Genomic DNA, 17,878 nt, shown 5'->3' with positions numbered 1-17,878 from the left:
AACTATATCAATAAAAGAACATGAGAGACTCACAGAAGACATTTATAGAGACATGAGCTCAGGGAGTGAAGAGGAGGGATTGTGTAAGATCTGTGTGTGTGTGTGTGTGTGTGTGTGTGTGTGTGTGTGTGTGCGTGCACTCTCGGGGTGATGAGGACAAAACATAGCTTCCCTGGCTCCAATTTAATTCATTCATCATTGTAGTGTGTGTGTGTGAGAGAGAGAGAGAGAGAGAGAGAGAGAGAGTAAGCAAGGGGGTGGGTAGTGAGTGTGTTTGTGTGTCAGACCATATTCCTGCTCGTCTCGCTCTACCAGTTAAGTTAAATCAGAGTCAGTCACTGGCACACTGTGGTCGTCTCTCCTCCTCTGTGTCCGTCCACTCGCTCGCTCGCTCGCTCGCCCGTCTGTCTGTCCGGCTCTGGAAGCATCAGCAGCATCCTGCTTCAGCCTCGCAGGTAAGGACTCACATTTCCTCATTTCTCACGAAGCTTTTGAGCGACTCTGGAACTGAAGGAGACGTTTTATCTGTCCGTCTCCGTTTATTCACTCTCAACTCCAACTTTCCCCGCTGCGTCCATCGACTTACACACACACACTCAGAGAGCTGTGTGTTCACTGCTACCTGTTGCTGAAGCTGTTCATGTGAAAGTCCTGTGTGTGTGTGTGTGTGTGAGTGTGTGTGTGTGTGTGAAAGTCACTACTGCAGCTGTGTGGATGGCATGAGAAGAATCCCCCGAGCTGGATTATAGAGAGACTGCAGAGAAAGTTGACATTCTCTCTCTCTCTCTCTCTCTCTCTCTCTCTGTCTCTCTCGTCTCCGCACTGAATTTGACCCCCATCCTGATAAACAGCTCTGCATTTCTTAAAAATCCAAAGTTATGAAGACTTGAATCCCAAAACCAAGCTGGTGCTAAAGTGTGCAGGTCGGAGGCTTTAGCTTCAGGTGAAACAGAATCAGCGTCATGCACTCAAAAAAAAAAAAAAACTCTCCATCCGTCCACAAACGGTCCCGAGGAAGAACAACTTGTTTGGTTAAATTCTACTTTATAAAAAAAGAGTTTGTTTTAGGCAGGTGACTGTGCAGACGGCAGAGTTTCCTTCAGCGAGCAGAAGCCAAGTAACCGAGCTCATGGACTATGTCACTTCTGTCACACACACACACACACACACACACACACACACACACACACACACACAGTGCTTCGGTCTGACCTCGACTTTAGTCTTTGTCAAGTTTCTTACTTCTGAAAGCTTTTCAGCCAAAGAGAAGTCGAGGCAGAGATGTCGGAGGTCGCGGCTCTGTTTCCACTTCTCCCTCTTCAAGGAGGAGCACTCGAAGCTCAAGCTGCCCTGCCGTGTCAAGACCGCCGTTAAATGTGCTTTTTTTCCCTCCAACCTGTTTGATTCGACGCCGTCGGCCCGGAGACGAGGCCCAAATACGAGCGGACGATCGAGAAAGAGGCGGCGTGTTTCTGTTAAGACGAGCCTCCCTTTTACGACGGCCTGCTGATAAATCATTAACTCCATCAAGCAGACGTTTTACTGGCCCCTCTCTGCGGGCAGCCAGATGGTGGTGCTCATGTGAGAGAGAGAGAGCGAGAGAGAGCGGGCCTCAGATATCTGCGTTGATGGGAACCACTGCTCCACGTGTGTGTGTGTGTGTGCGTGGGCTTTGGCAGACGCTAAAAACCCTGTAATCAGATTACAAGTGGAATGTGGCGAGTGCATCGTTCACGGCGAGTGTTTGCAAACAGCACGGCGTCCCTCTGTGGCGTCCGAGAGAGAGAGAGGATGCAGCTTGGCCTCTGACCTCATCAAGTAGCTGTTTGCCTTCCTGTCTGCCGTGGTCACCCGGGGTTTATGGCCGTCATTCAGTCATGCCACCTCACAGCTCGCCGGACGCAGCTCCTCTAAATTCACCTGCTTCCGGCTCGCCACCTCACCTTTATTGTCAGACTCACTTACACGCAGAGGCAGCACTTCACCTCCGGGCTGCGTCCCCGCCGTGGAAAAGTACCGGCGGACGATGCGCCAACCTTTATGGATGTTCTCACATTTTTCCGCTCAGAAATCTTGTGAGCATTAAGAGATCTTCTCAGACTGTTTTAAATCCCTCAACTATGAAAATGATGGCTGCTTCGCTGCTCTCCTCTGTGTTCTTTAGATTTACAGTCCCCCACTGTTCGAACCATTGAAGAGAGAAAACACATGTTCAGTAAATCCAGGCAGTGACAGCCATGTTGGTGCGGACCCCCCCCCCCCCCCACCTATACCTCTCCAGCGCCTGTGCAGGAAACTCGCAGAGATATTTGGCTCTTCTGTTGGCCTTGGCACCGACACATCGTCCATGCTCAACAACAATCCACCACATCTGCGAGCGATACGCTTGTTGCTTCAGTAAGCGGGGAGAGAAAGTTTGCAAGGAATTCACTCACACTGTCAAACAAAAAAAAAAAAACAAGCTGGTGGAAAATGAGGAGGTAAAATAGTTCTGAAGGAAAGTTCAATAAGAGAGGAAGAGGGACTTTCTGCAAAATTTAAAAGTGAGGGTTTTTGATTTAATAAAACAAAACTAAAAACATATTTACAGTCGAGTCGAGGTCGTTTTCCACGATGCAATCTCTGCAGCTGCCCGGCTGTGAGACGTAAGCGGTAAAACCTTGAAGCTTGAACGCCATCTGGTGGCAGGATGCCGTCTCAGTTCAGTCAAAATAACATCCATAGAATTCTGCATCATTGTACTGTAGAAACTTGAACAATCGTCCATTTATTATACAAATGATTGGTGTATTCTTACAGTATGAATAAGCTTCTCTGCCTCTTTACAGTTCTACATTTTAAGCATGATTTTGTCTGATTTGAACCTGAAACATGATGTTTCTATCTGTGTAATTAGCTGCAGAAACTACAGTGTGTTTGCAGCTATGGCTGTACATCAGGCTTGTGCTAATATTATTAAATCAGCCGCACTCATTATGCTCACTAAACTATCCTATTAAACATAAAGACTCCCAACAAAGAGGAGAATTTGTTTTTTATTCCCACTTCTCGAATAAATGAAGGAAGAAAAAAACAAAAAAAATTTGCCCCTTGGCAGTTTTTGCTGCACGCAGGTTTGATTTTCTCACAGAGCGAAGTTTCCACAGCGCCGGATCCCTGCTGTCCTGTTTGTTTAGGTGTGTGCTGATTAGAAGTTCTCACGCTGAGTCCGATGTATCTCTGCTCACTGAGGGTTCGAAACGTGACGCGTCTTAACCCCTCTCTCTCTCTCTCTCTCTCTCTCTCTCTCTCTCCCTCCCTCAGTACCTCCGTGTTTAATGGAGTCGTTACCCCAGCTCCTACTTTCGCCACGCAGTCTTCATTAACAGCGCTCGTAACACGGGGCATAAAACGTTCTCCTTCCGGGTGCTGACAGTCCACCCAGATGGACGGGCCATTTGATAAACACTGTACTCTTTTTTACTGTGGCCATTCATTAGCCCAGAGACAATTCGAAGTGGCACGGAGAGCACAGGCTGTCGGAATAACGATGTTTCAAAGGGCATTTTTGGAATATTGAATAACATACAACATCTGTTTTCCATGGCTTCTTATTTTACAGAAATAACATAAAGCGTCAAGGACGGCTTTTAATGTGCAGGTCTTTAATGAGCTGGTGTAGGGTGAGCACTTTCATGGCTGCTCGTGTGGATTAGCGTTTATGGGCCATGCCAGCGGTAATGATGCCTCTTTTGTGTGTGTGTGTGTTTCCTTTATAGGAGTCGCTGAGGCCCCTCGCCCAAGGCCGATATCAGTCACCGCAGACGCACCCTGCTGGAGCCCGCTGTTTTTAAAAAAGAAAAAAAAAAACACGTCTCTGGCACTGAAAGAAGAGAAAATGCAGAACATAACGGCGGGAGCGGCAGACGGGATCGATCTAAAATGCGGCATGTCTGGAAGTCACAAACTGATCTTCACCCTGGTGCCCATCGTCTACGGCTGCAACTTCGTCATCGGCATCGTGGGGAACAGCATGGTGGTGGCCGTCATCTACTGCTACATGAAGCTCAAGACGGTGGCCAACATTTTTGTGCTCAATCTGGCCGTGTCTGACCTCACCTTCCTCATCACGCTGCCCATGTGGGCCACCTTCACCGCCACGGGCTACCAGTGGCCGTTTGGGGGCTTCCTGTGCAAGGCCAGCGCCGGTCTTGTGATTTTCAACCTCTACACGAGCATCTTCTTCCTCACGGCGCTCAGCATGGATCGCTACCTCGCCATCGTGCACCCGGTGCGATCGCGCCGGTTTCGCACCGTGGTGTACGCTCGGGTCACCTGTGTGGTGATCTGGCTCTTCGCCTTTTTGCTCAGCGTTCCCACCGCGCTGACCAGAGACGTTCACAACATCAAGAACTCCAACACCACCGTGTGCGGCATCCTGCACCCCGACAACGAGGACGCCATGAGGCTGAAGGAGCTCCGGCTGGCCATCAGCCTCATGAAGAGCCTGCTGGGCTTCCTCATACCCTTCATCATCATCATCACGTGCTACTGCCTCATCGGACGGGCGCTCGTCGGGGCGAGACAGATCCAGAAGAGCTCCCGTTCCCGTGACGACGAGGTGCTCCGCATGCTGGCGGCGGCCGTCCTGGCCTTCTTCCTGTGCTGGGGGCCTCATCAGGTGTTCCACTTGATGCAGGTGCTCACGCAGCTGATGCTCACGGAGAACTGCGCCATCGTGGAGATCATCGACACCGCCATGCCCTTCACCATCTGCATCGCCTACTTCAACAGCTGCGTCAACCCCATCGTGTACGGCTTCGTCGGGCACAACTTTCGCAAGAACCTGCTGCGTCTGCTGCGCTGCTCGCCCCGCGAGGCCACCAGGCCGCACCCCAGCATCAGCTCCAAGATGAGCGCCTTCTCTTTCCGGACCTCCGAGGCGTTAAGTCTCACAGTCAAAAGTAAAGCGTCCTCCGATGTGAAGTGATCCCCGGCTCTCCCCGTGCCTGTCCAAGGGTTAGAAGGGCGAGGGACGGGGACATTCAACGATTTCAAACCCCAACTTTATAACCAAGCACTGAACCACGTCATCCAGACAGTAACTTACCTTTTACAGTGCTCCTCTGCAGCGTCATGTCAGACGACACTCATGGCTGTCATATTCATGCAAACATCCCGGCCTGCGAAAACCAGTGTGTGTGTCGACATGAATATATTATATAGTGGAGTATTTCCACATGTACGCTTCTCCCATTATTTATCAGATTAAATGCATGTTCTGCAGGATTCTTCCAGCGCGGTGATATATCGTCCAGTGATAACGGCTCCGTGCGCTCAGCAGGTCGCTCCACAGTTCAAGCAGTGATCAAGTGCTCAGCTAAAAAAAAAAAACATGAAATAAAAGCCTCCTGCTGTATGCTTCCTGCTCCGCCAGCTGGAACAATCAGAGGTCGAAGCGTAGCCTTAAAAAACGTGATGTGAGTTCATATCAGCGTCAAACGCCACGTCTGACTTTGAGAACTCGCGCCGTTAAGTGTCCACGCTCGCTCGCGCTCCTTGTGTTTGCATAGTGAGATTAAAATGCTGAAACATGCTGTACAAATAAATCACTCCAGGTCGTGTGGTCATTGTCCATATATCCGGTGGTTGTTGTTTGTTTTGTTTTTTTGTGATATTTAAACTTTTTTTTTTTTACCTTCCGTGTAAGTGTACAGTTTGTGAATATATGAAAAGATGAACATATGAATAAAATCAAAAGAATCTAAAGTCTTGAGATGTTTTTTTTTTTTTTAATCTCAGAAACACATGATCCTGATTACTCATCAAACATGTGATGTCATCATAAGTTACATCAGAAACATCCAGAATTAACTGATCCGAGCGTCGATGGAATCATAATCAAGTGACCTTCAGCACCTGTTAATCATTGACTCCTCGTCATGCAGACCCCTCCGTCCACCACGTAGCTCCTGACAGTAACAGGTGCGCTGCGAAGGAACTTTTTGTTTTGGGGGGGAGGGGGGGGGGGGGGATGCATCGATTATGTGACGCTGCATCGCAGGCGGTGATTGGTGGACGGGCGGCAGGTCAGGCGGTTATAAGGGCCGGCGAGGGCTGAGAGCAGCATCACTGCCAACATGAGGATCCTTCTGCTTCTGGGACTGGTGGCTGTCGCCCTGGCTGATGTCACACGCTTCGAGGGGTAAATCTCTCCTCTTTGTCTTCTGCAGCTTCTTGCTGACAGTATAATAATACGCCTTAAATCATCTGTGTGTGAGAGCTGCTGTTAAATATACACACTGGTTTGAATTGAATCAGAGACTTGTGATTTCTTGACTCGTTATTTTCAGACTCTTTCGACAACATCTAGTTTATGAATTCCCTGAAACTTCAGACTTCTTTTGCTCAAAGGTTCCTCGTTAGTAATTTTTTTTTAAAGGGTTAAAATCTACAACCCTTCAGCGGCTGTCAGGCGTCTGCTGCTTACTTTTGACTTCCCCCCGAGATGGTGAATATTCACACGGTAGAGTCAGCGACTGAAGAGTCGATGTCGAGTCATGAACAGAGAAAAACGCTGAGAAATGAAGAAACTGAGTCTGAATCGTGAATCCTCCTTTTTTTCACACTAGAGAGAAAGTCTTCCGTCTGAAGCCCACACTTGATGAGCATGTGACCCTCATTAAGGACCTGGCCAACAGCATCGAGGTTTGCACTAACACACACACAGACACACACACACACAGACACACACACACACACACTGTCCCCGCTGTCACTGCAGGTGTTAAATTGGCTTGCTGAGGAGAAAAGAGGCTAAATTGGACGTCGTGTTTGAGGCTCTTTTTTTTCCTAATTCATGTCCATTCAGATTTGCAAATTGTGTCTAATTGAACCTTTTAATGTCCTTCCTGGAAAGTCCATATTTGGCATATTCATTCATTCAGAAAGAAAGAAAGAAAAGAGGCTGAGTTGTTCAAAGGTTCAACTGTTTGGCGTTGGCGCCCTCTGTAGGTTGACTTCTGGAAACCCGAGAGCCCTGAGCTGGTGACCATCGACATCGACGTGGACATCCACGTGCCTGCCATTTACCTCGATATGGTGTCCGCCATGCTGCAGCAGAGCGACATGCAGATCGAGTACGACGATAGACCGAGACGCTGAATCAATTACATCATTCATGCACTTTTTTAAAATGCATGATTTTAAAAATCACCTGTTCCTCTCGTGTGAATCCGTCTTGAAGGGTCCTCATTGAGGATCTGCAGGAGGCCATCGACGGCCAGGCTGACAGTGGAATCTCTCCCAGATACCACAGCTACACCAAGTACAACTCCTGGGACAAGGTAGGATCCAGAAAGATTCACAGTGACACTCTTTACCCTGAATGCATTGCTTCTTCTTTTTTTTTTTTAACCTTTCTGTATTTGTTTGATTTCAGATCCAGTCTTGGATCGCCTCCATGGCCTCCTCCAACTCTAATCTGATCAGCAAGCAGGTGATCGGAAACACCTACGAGGGACGCCCCATGACCGTCCTCAAGGTATTTAATCGACCGTCAGCCGTCTCCATTAATTCTGCCACCAATAACCTCTAACACGTGTTTTGTGATTTGTGACGATCACAGCTCGGAAAGAGGTCCAGCTCCACCAAGCCCGCTATCTTCATGGACTGTGGTATCCACGCCAGAGAGTGGATCTCTCCCGCTTTCTGCCAGTGGTTCGTCAAGGAGGTGAGAGAGACGCCTGCGTGGACATTCGAGGAGCTCATGCAGGAGCGTTTATTCACAACACACCTTTTTTTCCTCAGGCTCTGTCCACCTACGGCAGCGACTCTCAGATGACCAGCCTGCTCAACCAGATGGACGTCTACGTCCTGCCCGTCTTCAACATCGACGGCTACGACTACACCCACAAGAGCGTACGTTACACAACCCCAGGCCCACGCTTCTCGTCTGACCGAATATAACCGATTTGTCTGACGTGATTATTTTTGTGGGCTCTGGGGGATTTCAGACCAGGTTGTGGAGGAAGACTCGCTCCAGGAGATCTGGATCCAACTGCATTGGAGCTGATCCCAACAGGAACTTTAACGCTGGCTGGTGCTGTAAGTCTGACAATAGGCACGGCCTTATCTTGCATTGGCACTCCAACAGTTTTATATAGATCCATTGTTAAGAGTGTGTGGCTCGTGTTGAAGAGATTTCCATACATTTCCTTTCCCTAGCAGACGAGTTAAGTCGACCTGAACAGTGTTTTCCAGTTCCTCCTGGGGGAGGCGTTCCCCCTGGATCTACCCGGGGTCTCCTCCTGGTTGGGCGTGCCTGAAATGACCTCGATGAAACAATACATTTGTCCCCTTTAAGGGCTCCAGGAAGCGTCCTAATCAAAAGCTCAAATTACTCCTTTCGTTGCGTCATCTTCCCCTGAATGTCCAAGCTCCTCCCCTTTTCTCGAGGGCGGAGCCCAGGCACCGTCAGGATACATCTAAACAGTATGCATTAAAGTTAAGTCAGATATTTGACTGGTTAAAGAAACAGAGGGAGAATTTATGTCGGGGGAAAAAGACTCAGACTCAAAGAACAGGATCGACAAACTCCACATCCACAATCCGCTTTTTGAAATGATTTAAAAACATTTGAAAATGGAGGGTAAAAGTTATTTTAATTCACGACGACCGTGGAGAACATTTGTGCTTTCATGTTGTCACAGACTTCAGCCCGATGATTATTTTCTTCAGAGTCACACAAGATAACAAACGAGCTCATAAAGTGACTCTCACGCGTGCACTTTAAAAAGCTTTTTAAAGAAATACACAAACATGTATCGATGATTGTTTTGTTCCCCGCAGCCATGGGAGCCTCCTCAAACCCCTGCAGCGACACCTTCTGCGGTTACGCCCCCGAGTCTGAGATCGAGGTCAAGAACGTCGCCGACTTCCTCCGCAGGAACAAGTCCACGATCAAGGCCTACCTGACCGTCCACTCCTACTCCCAGCTGCTGCTCTTCCCGTACTCCTACACCTACTCGCTGGCTGCTGACCACAGCGAGCTGGTGAGTCACAATGACTATATAATTACACATCACGGCAGTGTCACATGCGTCGCTCTGGTGCAATAAATACTTTTATCATACGTGTATTTAAAGCTCTTCAACAAACGCTGTAAAAGATGGTTCAAATCCACAAAGCTCTACAGCGCTCGTTTTCCCTTTTTATCCTCAAACAGAAAACATTCAGGAGTTTTGATTACAACAGATTGAGTCTAATATCTGAGATGAGCTCTTACTTTGTTTGTCAAATAAGATGAATATATTAAGATGACTTAAAAGACGTTCTAATCATATCAGTGCAGAGAAAAATCATTATATCGTTACATCCAGCACAGACCAGTAGGGGGGGCCCCTGAGGGCTCGCAAAGCATTTTGCAATGACAGTAGGAAACCTCCCTAAGAGGGGGGGGGGGGGGGGGGGTCTCATTTAAAAGCATTCACTGTGTTTCATGCATTATTATGAAAGTTGACCAAGAAACAAGCAGAGGAGTTATTGGTCTGTAGGAGAAAAAATAAACATGATGGTGATGAACGCGAGCTGTCGGGCCCCTAATTTTTTATTTTCTGCCCGGGGGCCCCAAAAAACTTTAGAATCGCCACTAAGCGCTGAAAAATGACCCACCAGTTTGAAACAGCTGTTGTTGTTCTTTTTTTCTTTTTTTTTGTTTCCTGCATTTTATTTTTAACGTACAAACTGCTCGACAGTCAACGCATCGGGGCCTCTGATAGAGAGCTGCGTTCATTCGTGAAATCCCGCGGAGTTAAAGGGACAGTACCTGTAATTAGGAGGAGCTTTTATTCAGAGTTTTATGGTATCTCGACTGTCTCTGTCGCTTGTTTCTTAAAGCTTAAGCGTGGAATCATCCCGCTCTCATTAATCCTGTTATCTGGAGGTTACACTTAACCGACTCCCCCGCTCACAGGCTTCATCCTCACGGCTCTTTTGCCTCTCACCGGGGCGTCCGAGGGGCTGCACAGTGAACACTCGCACCCCGGCTCCAGCTTCGTCTCTGCCTCTCGATTACTCACTCGTAATTTAAGCTCTCCTCTGACACTTTGCACGTCAGAAGATCTCCAGGGATCTGTCATAGCTCGTCTGTTCCAGCAGAAATATAATTTCCTGTTTGTGCTTTTCTCCCGGGGGTTTTCATTTCCTCGTGGAGCTCGCTCGAGCTCTTTAGTCTTTTGTGTAATATGAGAAAAATGCTTAGTTTGAAGTGTAATGGGTTGTAGATGTTGGAGTGAAGAAACATGTGTTTGTTATTCTTGTTTTTCAGGTTTGTTCTTTTATTTCACTTTAAAGAACGACTCATTCTTTTTTTTGAATAACTCAGCCGGTCCAAAAGCTGGGATCACAGGAAATCAAACTTTCTTACTTGATTATACGGTTAGCTTTAGCGGCTAATCTTCGCTCACTTTGTCACGCTGCGGTTTCGTTATGCTCTATGATGCTTCCTACTTTACGACTGGTACTTTTTAAACTTCACACGATCGTAAAACCTTCTGATTGGTCCTTTAACTCGTCTGATTTTTTTTTTTTTTCCTCTAATGTAGCTGAAGGTTGCTGAGGGAGCTTCTTCTGCTCTGCGTAGTCTGTACGGTACCCGCTACACCAGTGGACCCGGCGCCACGACCATCTGTGAGTATACCACGCACCGCGGCGGTGTGAGTCTGCTTAGATTTGAACTCTGACGAAGGCAGAGGTTTTATTTGTCCACGCTGAACATTTCCCCTCTCTCCTGATCCGTCCTCAGACCCCGCCGCCGGAGGCTCCGACGACTGGGCCTACGACCTGGGAGTGAAGTACTCGTACACCTTCGAGCTGCGTGACACCGGTCGTTACGGCTTCCTGCTGCCCGAGTCTCAGATCAAGCCTACGTGCGAGGAGACCATGCTGGCCGTCAAGTACATCGCCGCCCACGTGCAGAAGAACCTCTATTAAAGAGCCAGGACCCCCGCCAACTCGGCTCCTCTGAACCAGCCCCCCAGCCCCTCCAATCTCTCAGCCTTCTCCAGGCCGTAACCATGGATACGGGCAACCACCCGCCATGTTTCCTCGCTGTGTTTGACAGAATGTCAAGATGAGTGCAAACAATAAAATCAATGATCCATCCCCTCAAACTGAAGCGTTTTATTATGTGTGTGTGATAACACACATCGTCTCACGGAGCAGCCGGCTTTTTGTTTTCTCCTGTTAAAATACGAAACATTAAATAATGATGACACACGATCAGAGCGTCCTCTCTGCTCCGCTCATGATCAAACCTTACATTTCTACAATCATCCAGACACAATCTGTCCTTGAAAAAAACAAAAACCCCAGCACCATCGTCTCTGAACCCTGGGGAGGCGTCTCATCGAGCTGGCGCTGGTCGGGGTTATGGCGGGCCCTCGCAGCAGCACAGCACGTGACGACCACAGAGTGTACTCCTCCTTGGCAGCGTCTCCACTCTGCCAAGCATCTGCCCGAGTGGAGAAAAAGAAAAGAGCCAGAAATCAGCAGGGGGAGGGGGGAGGGGGGGGGGGGGGTGAATTTAACATGCTGCAATGGCACACATTTCAGAAGCAGAAGGTAAAAACAGAAAAGCCGCGGCGAGCTTTCCGGGAGTCTTGCCCTGCAATGTTTTTATTTTATTTACAACTGAAGAAATGACGAGACATCTGAAGAGCTTCAAGAGAAAATGAAAACACAAAACAAACAAGAAAAAGAAAACGACAGCAGATGAAATAAATGTCAAACAAAGAGGCTGAAACATCCATGATGGAGGGATACAGGATGTATGACAACCAGGTAGATAAATGACTGGGTGTACATGCAGCAGACAGATCTGTGCGTACATGCACAAACATGTTTAGCTCACATGCACGCCTGTAAATATCCACGCTTCAAGGGAAGTCACTGATCTGCTTGTTAGACTTCAGCAGAGGATGATGAAAAAAGCTCATATACAGTCGATGTATCCTATCTCTGCCCACGTGCTCCCTTAAACAACACCGTGTTGTGTAACACACTTTTGAAGAGGACCAAGGGCCTGGACAGCCAGCTCTGTTTGTTTGCTCCGTCCTGCTTGTACCGCCGTCTGTCCACACGGTGGCGACAAAACTCCCAAATCCTCTGTTTTACCTTTTAGAACATCTTGTTCCTAATCTCTGCACTTCATCACAAGCGTCATCACCGTCTTTACGTTGTCATCACGGTGGGAAAATAACACCAGACAAGTGAGGCTGGCAGCTGTTTGAAAGGTCAGGGATGCACAATGATGTTCTGGGAATAAATGTTTCTGACGCATGCGCAGTTGTTGCCTTTTTTGTCCCGATTGTAAACAAAACTTCCCCAAACTACATAAAGCATGACAAGCGTCCACTTTCACACTAACTGTACAGTGACTCCGTGAATAATTGAACCCCCTGACCTCCTGGGGGTGTGTGTGTGGAGTCTCGTGTTAGGAGCAGGTGGGTGTGTTGGGACGCGTCACGTGACGCTGCTCCTCTCGTGCTGGTATAAATCCACCTCTGTAAATGAGACAGTCCTTTTCTCCTCCCTGAAGCTGCCCTGTCCTCGGGTCCAGGCTCCACAGTAGACTCGACTTCTCCTTCAGTCATGGCGGGTATGTAATCACGCACTCTCACGCACTCTTCGTCCACGCAGCTCGGAGCTTCCTGTCAAACTTTGAGGCGTTAAATCTCGCGGACTTGTCGCGTTATGAAGTGTCCCGTTTAAAGGACATGTTAAAGTGTGTTGTCTTCTGTGATGTGTGTCGGTGCAGGAGCTGCTGCAGCCTCATGAAGAGGACATTCTGTCTCCATCTTTATGACCCGCAGCTAACTTTGATGCGTGACGTAGGAGGTCATACATGAAACATGATAACCGCACGTGGGACTTGTTTGACATGACCAGTTTGCCTTCAATCAAACCACGTGGTTTTTTTTCTTCTGTTTGCAACTTGTGCTTTGATTTATTGACGTTGTTGACTGGCCTCTTTCAGGTCCTCCAGCCTTTGCTTTGGAAACACTGTGAGCTGTGTGGTAGTCACAAGGGGACTGGGGGGGGGGGGGGGGGGGTGTGGACGTACAGCATGTACTGTAATGTATGACAGAGAAGATGTGGGGGGGTGTGGCAGCATGTGCAGCCAATGAGCTGGAATAACTGTCTAAATGCTGATTGGTCCTCAGGTGTGGAAATGTTTCAGATAGTTTACAATCCAAGTGTGAATTGAAGTTGGCTGGCGTGCTCCGAGCCGCGGCGCCTCCTCCTCCTCCTCCTCCTCCTCCTCCCCCGTTGGACTTGCTGACTTCATGGTCTCGGTTTATTGGTTCTTTCTCACAGACCGGTTATTGTTCTGAGTCGTGACTCGGCATGTCGCTGACGGAGAGCGGCGCCCTGCTGCCACACGACTTCACCTTTAATGGCGGACTGGCTGGTGTCACTGTGATTGGTTAATGTTTCAAAGGATGCCACGCCTACTTCAGCCTGGAAAGAGTTTAAAAAAAGTTTCTTGTTTTGGACTCCATGTTGTCTCTTTGTATGACGTTCTTCTTCCTTCCTCCACAGACCAAGCTTTTGTGACGTTGGCTACCAATGACAGCTACGCCAGGGGGGCCATGGTTCTGGGAAAGTCCCTCCGTAACCACAACACTTCCAAGAAGCTGGTGGCGCTCATCGGTCCGCACGTGTCCGAGCCGTGCAAGTGAGGACCCCCCCCCCCCCCCCCCCGTGCTCCTTCTCTGTGGTACGCATGTTGGCGTTCTCGCCTGTTTGCTGATTGGTTGTGTTGTGACTCTCGAGGGCCGTGCTGGAGAGGATCTTCGACGAGGTCCGGGTCGTGGACGTGCTGGACAGCGGCGACGCGGCTCACCTGGCCATGATGAAGAGGCCCGACCTCGGCGTCACCTTCACCAAACTCCACTGCTGGACTCTGACGCATTACTCCAAATGTGTGTTTATGGACGCGGACACGCTGGTGAGGGCGCCGGGAGCGGTGACGCGTCGTGCCGCGTGACCACACGCCCGTCTTAACGCGAGTTTGTTTCCGTCTCAGGTGCTGGCGAACATCGACGAGCTGTTCGACAGAGAAGAGCTGTCGGCGGCTCCCGACCCCGGCTGGCCCGACTGCTTCAACTCCGGCGTGTTTGTTTTTCGCCCGTCCAACGACACGTACGGCGAGCTGCTGCAGTACTGCTCGGAACACGGCAGCTTCGACGGTGAGTCGTGCAGCGTGACGATGACGAGGCTCGCGTGCAGCGCCTCGTAAAAAAAAAAGGTTTGCAGACGTCTCACTGCAGCGACAGTTTGGAGTAATGTTTCGTTCTTGGTCACATGATGTGAGTTTATGGCGTCTTCGTGCATGCACACGGGCCCCTCTCAGCTGAGGTATTCTCAGGGGGGGCGGGGGGGGTTAAACTTGAGAGGCCCTGGCCTGGTGCTCAGCGCTCTGGTTGACGCGCACTGTAAGTGAATTGTGGTCGTGTTCTTGCTCCTGGATCAGTTTACTGAACACAACACTGACTCGACCCTGCAGGCGGGCCCCCGTTCTTTAGTCTGCTTGATGCCTTAACGTCCACTCGTCCATTTTATCTGAGGGAGGGCGGGGGGGTCGACCCCAGCTGTCATTAAAATCCAGCCTGCTGTGGTTCACTCATGTTAGCTTAGCTTTAAACGAACTCGCTGTCGTCTCTGGATGCTGTGACCTAAAAAAAAACTTGGACTTAAAACAAAAGAGAGTTGTTGGCTAAACAAAACGGAGCGGGCTCGTCGTACACTGCGTTTACTTGTTAGCAGCGGTGAACTTCAGAAAGTGTAAATGGCGAGCGTCTCTGCCTGTTTGATACTGTGACAGATTCCATGCAGGCGAGCTCGTTGGAAAAACCAATTAGTCTGCTTATTCACGGCTCCCACCTGCCAAACTCTGAGAGGCCGCCGCGTTTGTTGGCAGGAATGTTTGAATCAGACGCACAGTCGTCTGTGAGTGAAGAGGAAGATGTGTTTCCACATGATGAAGGACTGCTGCTGATTAAAGCGCTCTTCGTGTTTGCACGCTGCAGCACCTGGTCTCTCTTCACGTCACGCTCGGGAGGAAAGAGGTCGATGGATTGAATCGTGCGTTTGAAGCCAGAGGCTCCTCGCTCCTCGTCCGCGGCGCCGCTGTCGTCTGCTGCCAAGACAAACTGGCCGAGTTAGCTTCACATTCTTACTGAGCTGCTCTCATCCCCTCAAAATGAATCCTCCGCCCCGTCTTAACTCGTCAAATCCCCCCGGGCTTCGGACAAACTGCATCTGTGTTATTTTAAACCTGCTGCGGTCTCGCCCCGGTTGACGGTCGTGTGCTTTTTTCGGCGCGCCATGTGAAGGCCGCCCGTCTTATCTGGGCTGGTCGGCGGAGCGAGTCGGCATGAATGGTCAATGGGCCCTTGTCATGTTTTCACCTGGCGTCACATTCAGCGGTGTGGCTCGGATGATGTAACCGTACAGAGGAGTAGTTTGACAAGGCTCCTTTCAGGTCTGAGAGAGACTGTGGTTAGCTCCACCCACGTTTGAAACCAACCAATCAGAGCGAGGGGAGAGTGTAGACAGAGGGAGAGGGGGAAAAAAGTTTTTTTTTCTTTTTTTTGGTTAAATGTTGAATCCCTGACGCTCCTCTGCCCTGATTGGTCGACGACAGTGTGAAGGCTGAGTGTGCAAACCTTGGAGCTGTGACGGTGCAGCTTCTTGGTGTCGGGGAGCGAACGGCAGCCAGCGTCCTATAGATGCTCTGTAAATATAGCCCTGAACTTTAGTGCGACACACACACTGTGATCTTTGATATGCCGAGTGTCAACATTCTCACACACACACACACACACGCACACGTGTGTGACAGACGTGTTCTGTACATGTTGTCTCTGAACCTTCTGTGCAGCTGCAGAACCGGAGCGCTCTTCATCAGCTTCGGCTCCCGTTGATCATCAGTTTCTCTCATCATGAAGTGAATCTAAGATGCAGAGATGGAACAGTTTGACCTTTGACCTTTTAGGCGATGTTTGAGTCCATGTGCTGTGATTCTAGCGTGTTCCCTGTCTGTCCCCGCTGCCTTACAGGAGGAGACCAGGGAGTGTTAAACGGCTTCTTCAACACCTGGTCGACGGCGGACATCTCCAAACACCTGCCCTTCATCTACAACCTGAGCAGCGTGGCCATCTACACCTACCTGCCAGCGTTCAAGCAGTAAGTGTCCGTGTGACGACTGGATGTATGTGCAGCGGACGCCAGGCCGAGGCTGTAAGCAGATCTCCTCCATCACATGAACCTGGAGTCACACGGTGACGTGTCATCAAGTTACGAGCGAGACGAGCTGGAAGATTCCAGCGGCTCTGCCTGAGTCTCGACGGCCCGGTTAGAGATCCGCCCTGAGCTCCCAACAGCTGAAACCGAAGCCCGAAATAGAGCAGGTTTATTTAAAGAGCTTTTATGTGCACCTCCAGGACTCGTCATTGTAAAGCCCCCCCCCCCCCCCTCTCTGATCCTCGAGGCCGCTCTGCGTCCACGCCACTCTTCTCCATAGAAACAAGCTCATGGGCTCAGCATTCCCTGGCATCCAGAGCAGGTTGGCCGGGGAGATAAACATGTGTTGACTTGTTGTGTTTAAGAGGTTTGGTAAACGCATCAGACCCGACCCCCCCCCCCCCCCCCCCCCTGTCCTGAGTGTGTTTGTGTTGGGAGTAAATCTGATGTAGTCCAGGACCAGCAGCCCGAGCTCTGCTTTTAAAAACAGTTTCATGTTAAGCTACAAAGTGTTTCATGAACTCCTCCAAAGTAAAGTTGTCTCGTTTACTGTGGAACCATTTTAAAATGTGAAGATCGCTTTTCTGCACAAATGATGAATTTCAAGCTTTATTTTTATTTTCTTTAATCTGATTAAACTACTTTTTAATTTCAGTCTCATTGTACGGCAGGAGCAGTTTTTTTTGGGGGGAGGCTGTCACCAGCAGAGGGCGCTATATGGATTACGAGTGTCGTCACTCTGCAGTGTGACACTCGTACGTGCTCCGTTATTTTCCTGTCGAGTGACCATCGTGTCGTTGTTGTGGATCTTTTCCACGAGTGTTTGTGTTGACAGTTTTCCGTCAGGTCCTCGATATGATTGATTTTAAACGTTATGGCGCTCGCATGTCCGTCTCTCTCTTTGCAGATACGGTGGCAACGCTAAGGTGGTCCACTTCCTGGGTCAGACCAAACCGTGGAGTTACACGTTTGACCCCAAGGCCAAACAGATCTCGGGCAGCGTGCACGAGGCCGCCGCACACCCCACCTTCCTCCTGGACTGGTGGAGCCTGTACTCGAGCGCCGTGGTGCCCCTGCTGCACGAGCAGTACGGAGACCAGCCCTTCCACTCCGGCTGTGTGGAGGTGAGTGTCACATGACCAACTATAGTGACATCACCACAGCAGACAAAGTCATGAATAAGAAGCGATGGTTTGAATGTCTTAAAGTCTGGATCATGAACCTCATTTGTGATTTCTTAAACTTTTTTTTTTTTTTTTCCCTTCTCTGTTTGACCTGTTCTGTTGTTTCTTCGCTCAGGGCGAGAGCGGCGCGTTCGGTGCCGAGGCTCTCGGGCCCCACGGGCCCCAGCTGTCCTCAGAAGAACGGAAGCAGAAGTGGGAACAGGGTCAAGCGGACTACATGGGAATGGACTCGTTCGATAACATCCAGAAAAAGCTCGACACCTTCCTGAAATGAACGAGCTGACGCGGGATATGAAAAGAGCACTTTCAGTAGATCATCCATCACCAGTCGGTCAAACGTGTTTTTCTGTCCATCGTCCCCCGAACTCCAAAGACGGAGCCGCTCAAAAGGAGGAAAGGCTTTCCTC

The 17,878-nt window shown here is 49.5% G+C and overlaps 3 protein-coding genes across 3 annotated transcripts; all 3 read left to right on the top strand.

The window, feature by feature from the left end:
- Window positions 1–279: 279 nt before the first annotated feature.
- Window positions 280–4,969, top strand: agtr1b (angiotensin II receptor, type 1b; the record flags this gene model as incomplete). The annotated part of the gene is made up of 2 exons (XM_079361986.1): window positions 280–455; window positions 3,759–4,969. Exon 2 carries the CDS (start codon window positions 3,878–3,880, stop codon window positions 4,967–4,969), a length of 1,092 nt encoding a protein of 363 aa, XP_079218112.1. The 5' UTR covers window positions 280–455; window positions 3,759–3,877.
- A 1,148-nt stretch (window positions 4,970–6,117) lies between these two features.
- On the top strand, window positions 6,118–11,154 carry cpb1 (carboxypeptidase B1 (tissue)). Its single transcript, XM_079361983.1, has 11 exons — window positions 6,118–6,184; window positions 6,612–6,687; window positions 6,994–7,118; window positions 7,226–7,325; window positions 7,421–7,522; window positions 7,607–7,711; window positions 7,789–7,899; window positions 7,995–8,085; window positions 8,830–9,032; window positions 10,584–10,668; window positions 10,784–11,154. The coding sequence occupies exons 1-11, from the start codon at window positions 6,120–6,122 to the stop codon at window positions 10,969–10,971; spliced, it is 1,251 nt and encodes a 416-aa protein (XP_079218109.1). The 5' UTR covers window positions 6,118–6,119; the 3' UTR covers window positions 10,972–11,154.
- Window positions 11,155–12,529: 1,375 nt separating this feature from the next.
- On the top strand, window positions 12,530–17,872 carry LOC306835448 (glycogenin-1-like). Its single transcript, XM_079361987.1, has 7 exons — window positions 12,530–12,637; window positions 13,582–13,717; window positions 13,816–13,990; window positions 14,069–14,231; window positions 16,104–16,230; window positions 17,195–17,411; window positions 17,587–17,872. The coding sequence occupies exons 1-7, from the start codon at window positions 12,631–12,633 to the stop codon at window positions 17,743–17,745; spliced, it is 984 nt and encodes a 327-aa protein (XP_079218113.1). The 5' UTR covers window positions 12,530–12,630; the 3' UTR covers window positions 17,746–17,872.
- Window positions 17,873–17,878: the final 6 nt, after the last annotated feature.

The sequence above is a fragment of the Symphodus melops genome, assembly GCF_947650265.1.
Source record: "Symphodus melops genome assembly, chromosome: 14".
Lineage (NCBI taxonomy): Eukaryota > Metazoa > Chordata > Actinopteri > Labriformes > Labridae > Symphodus > Symphodus melops.
The sequence above is the reverse complement of the archived record's forward strand: the minus strand, read 5'-3'. Positions and strand labels throughout refer to the sequence as shown.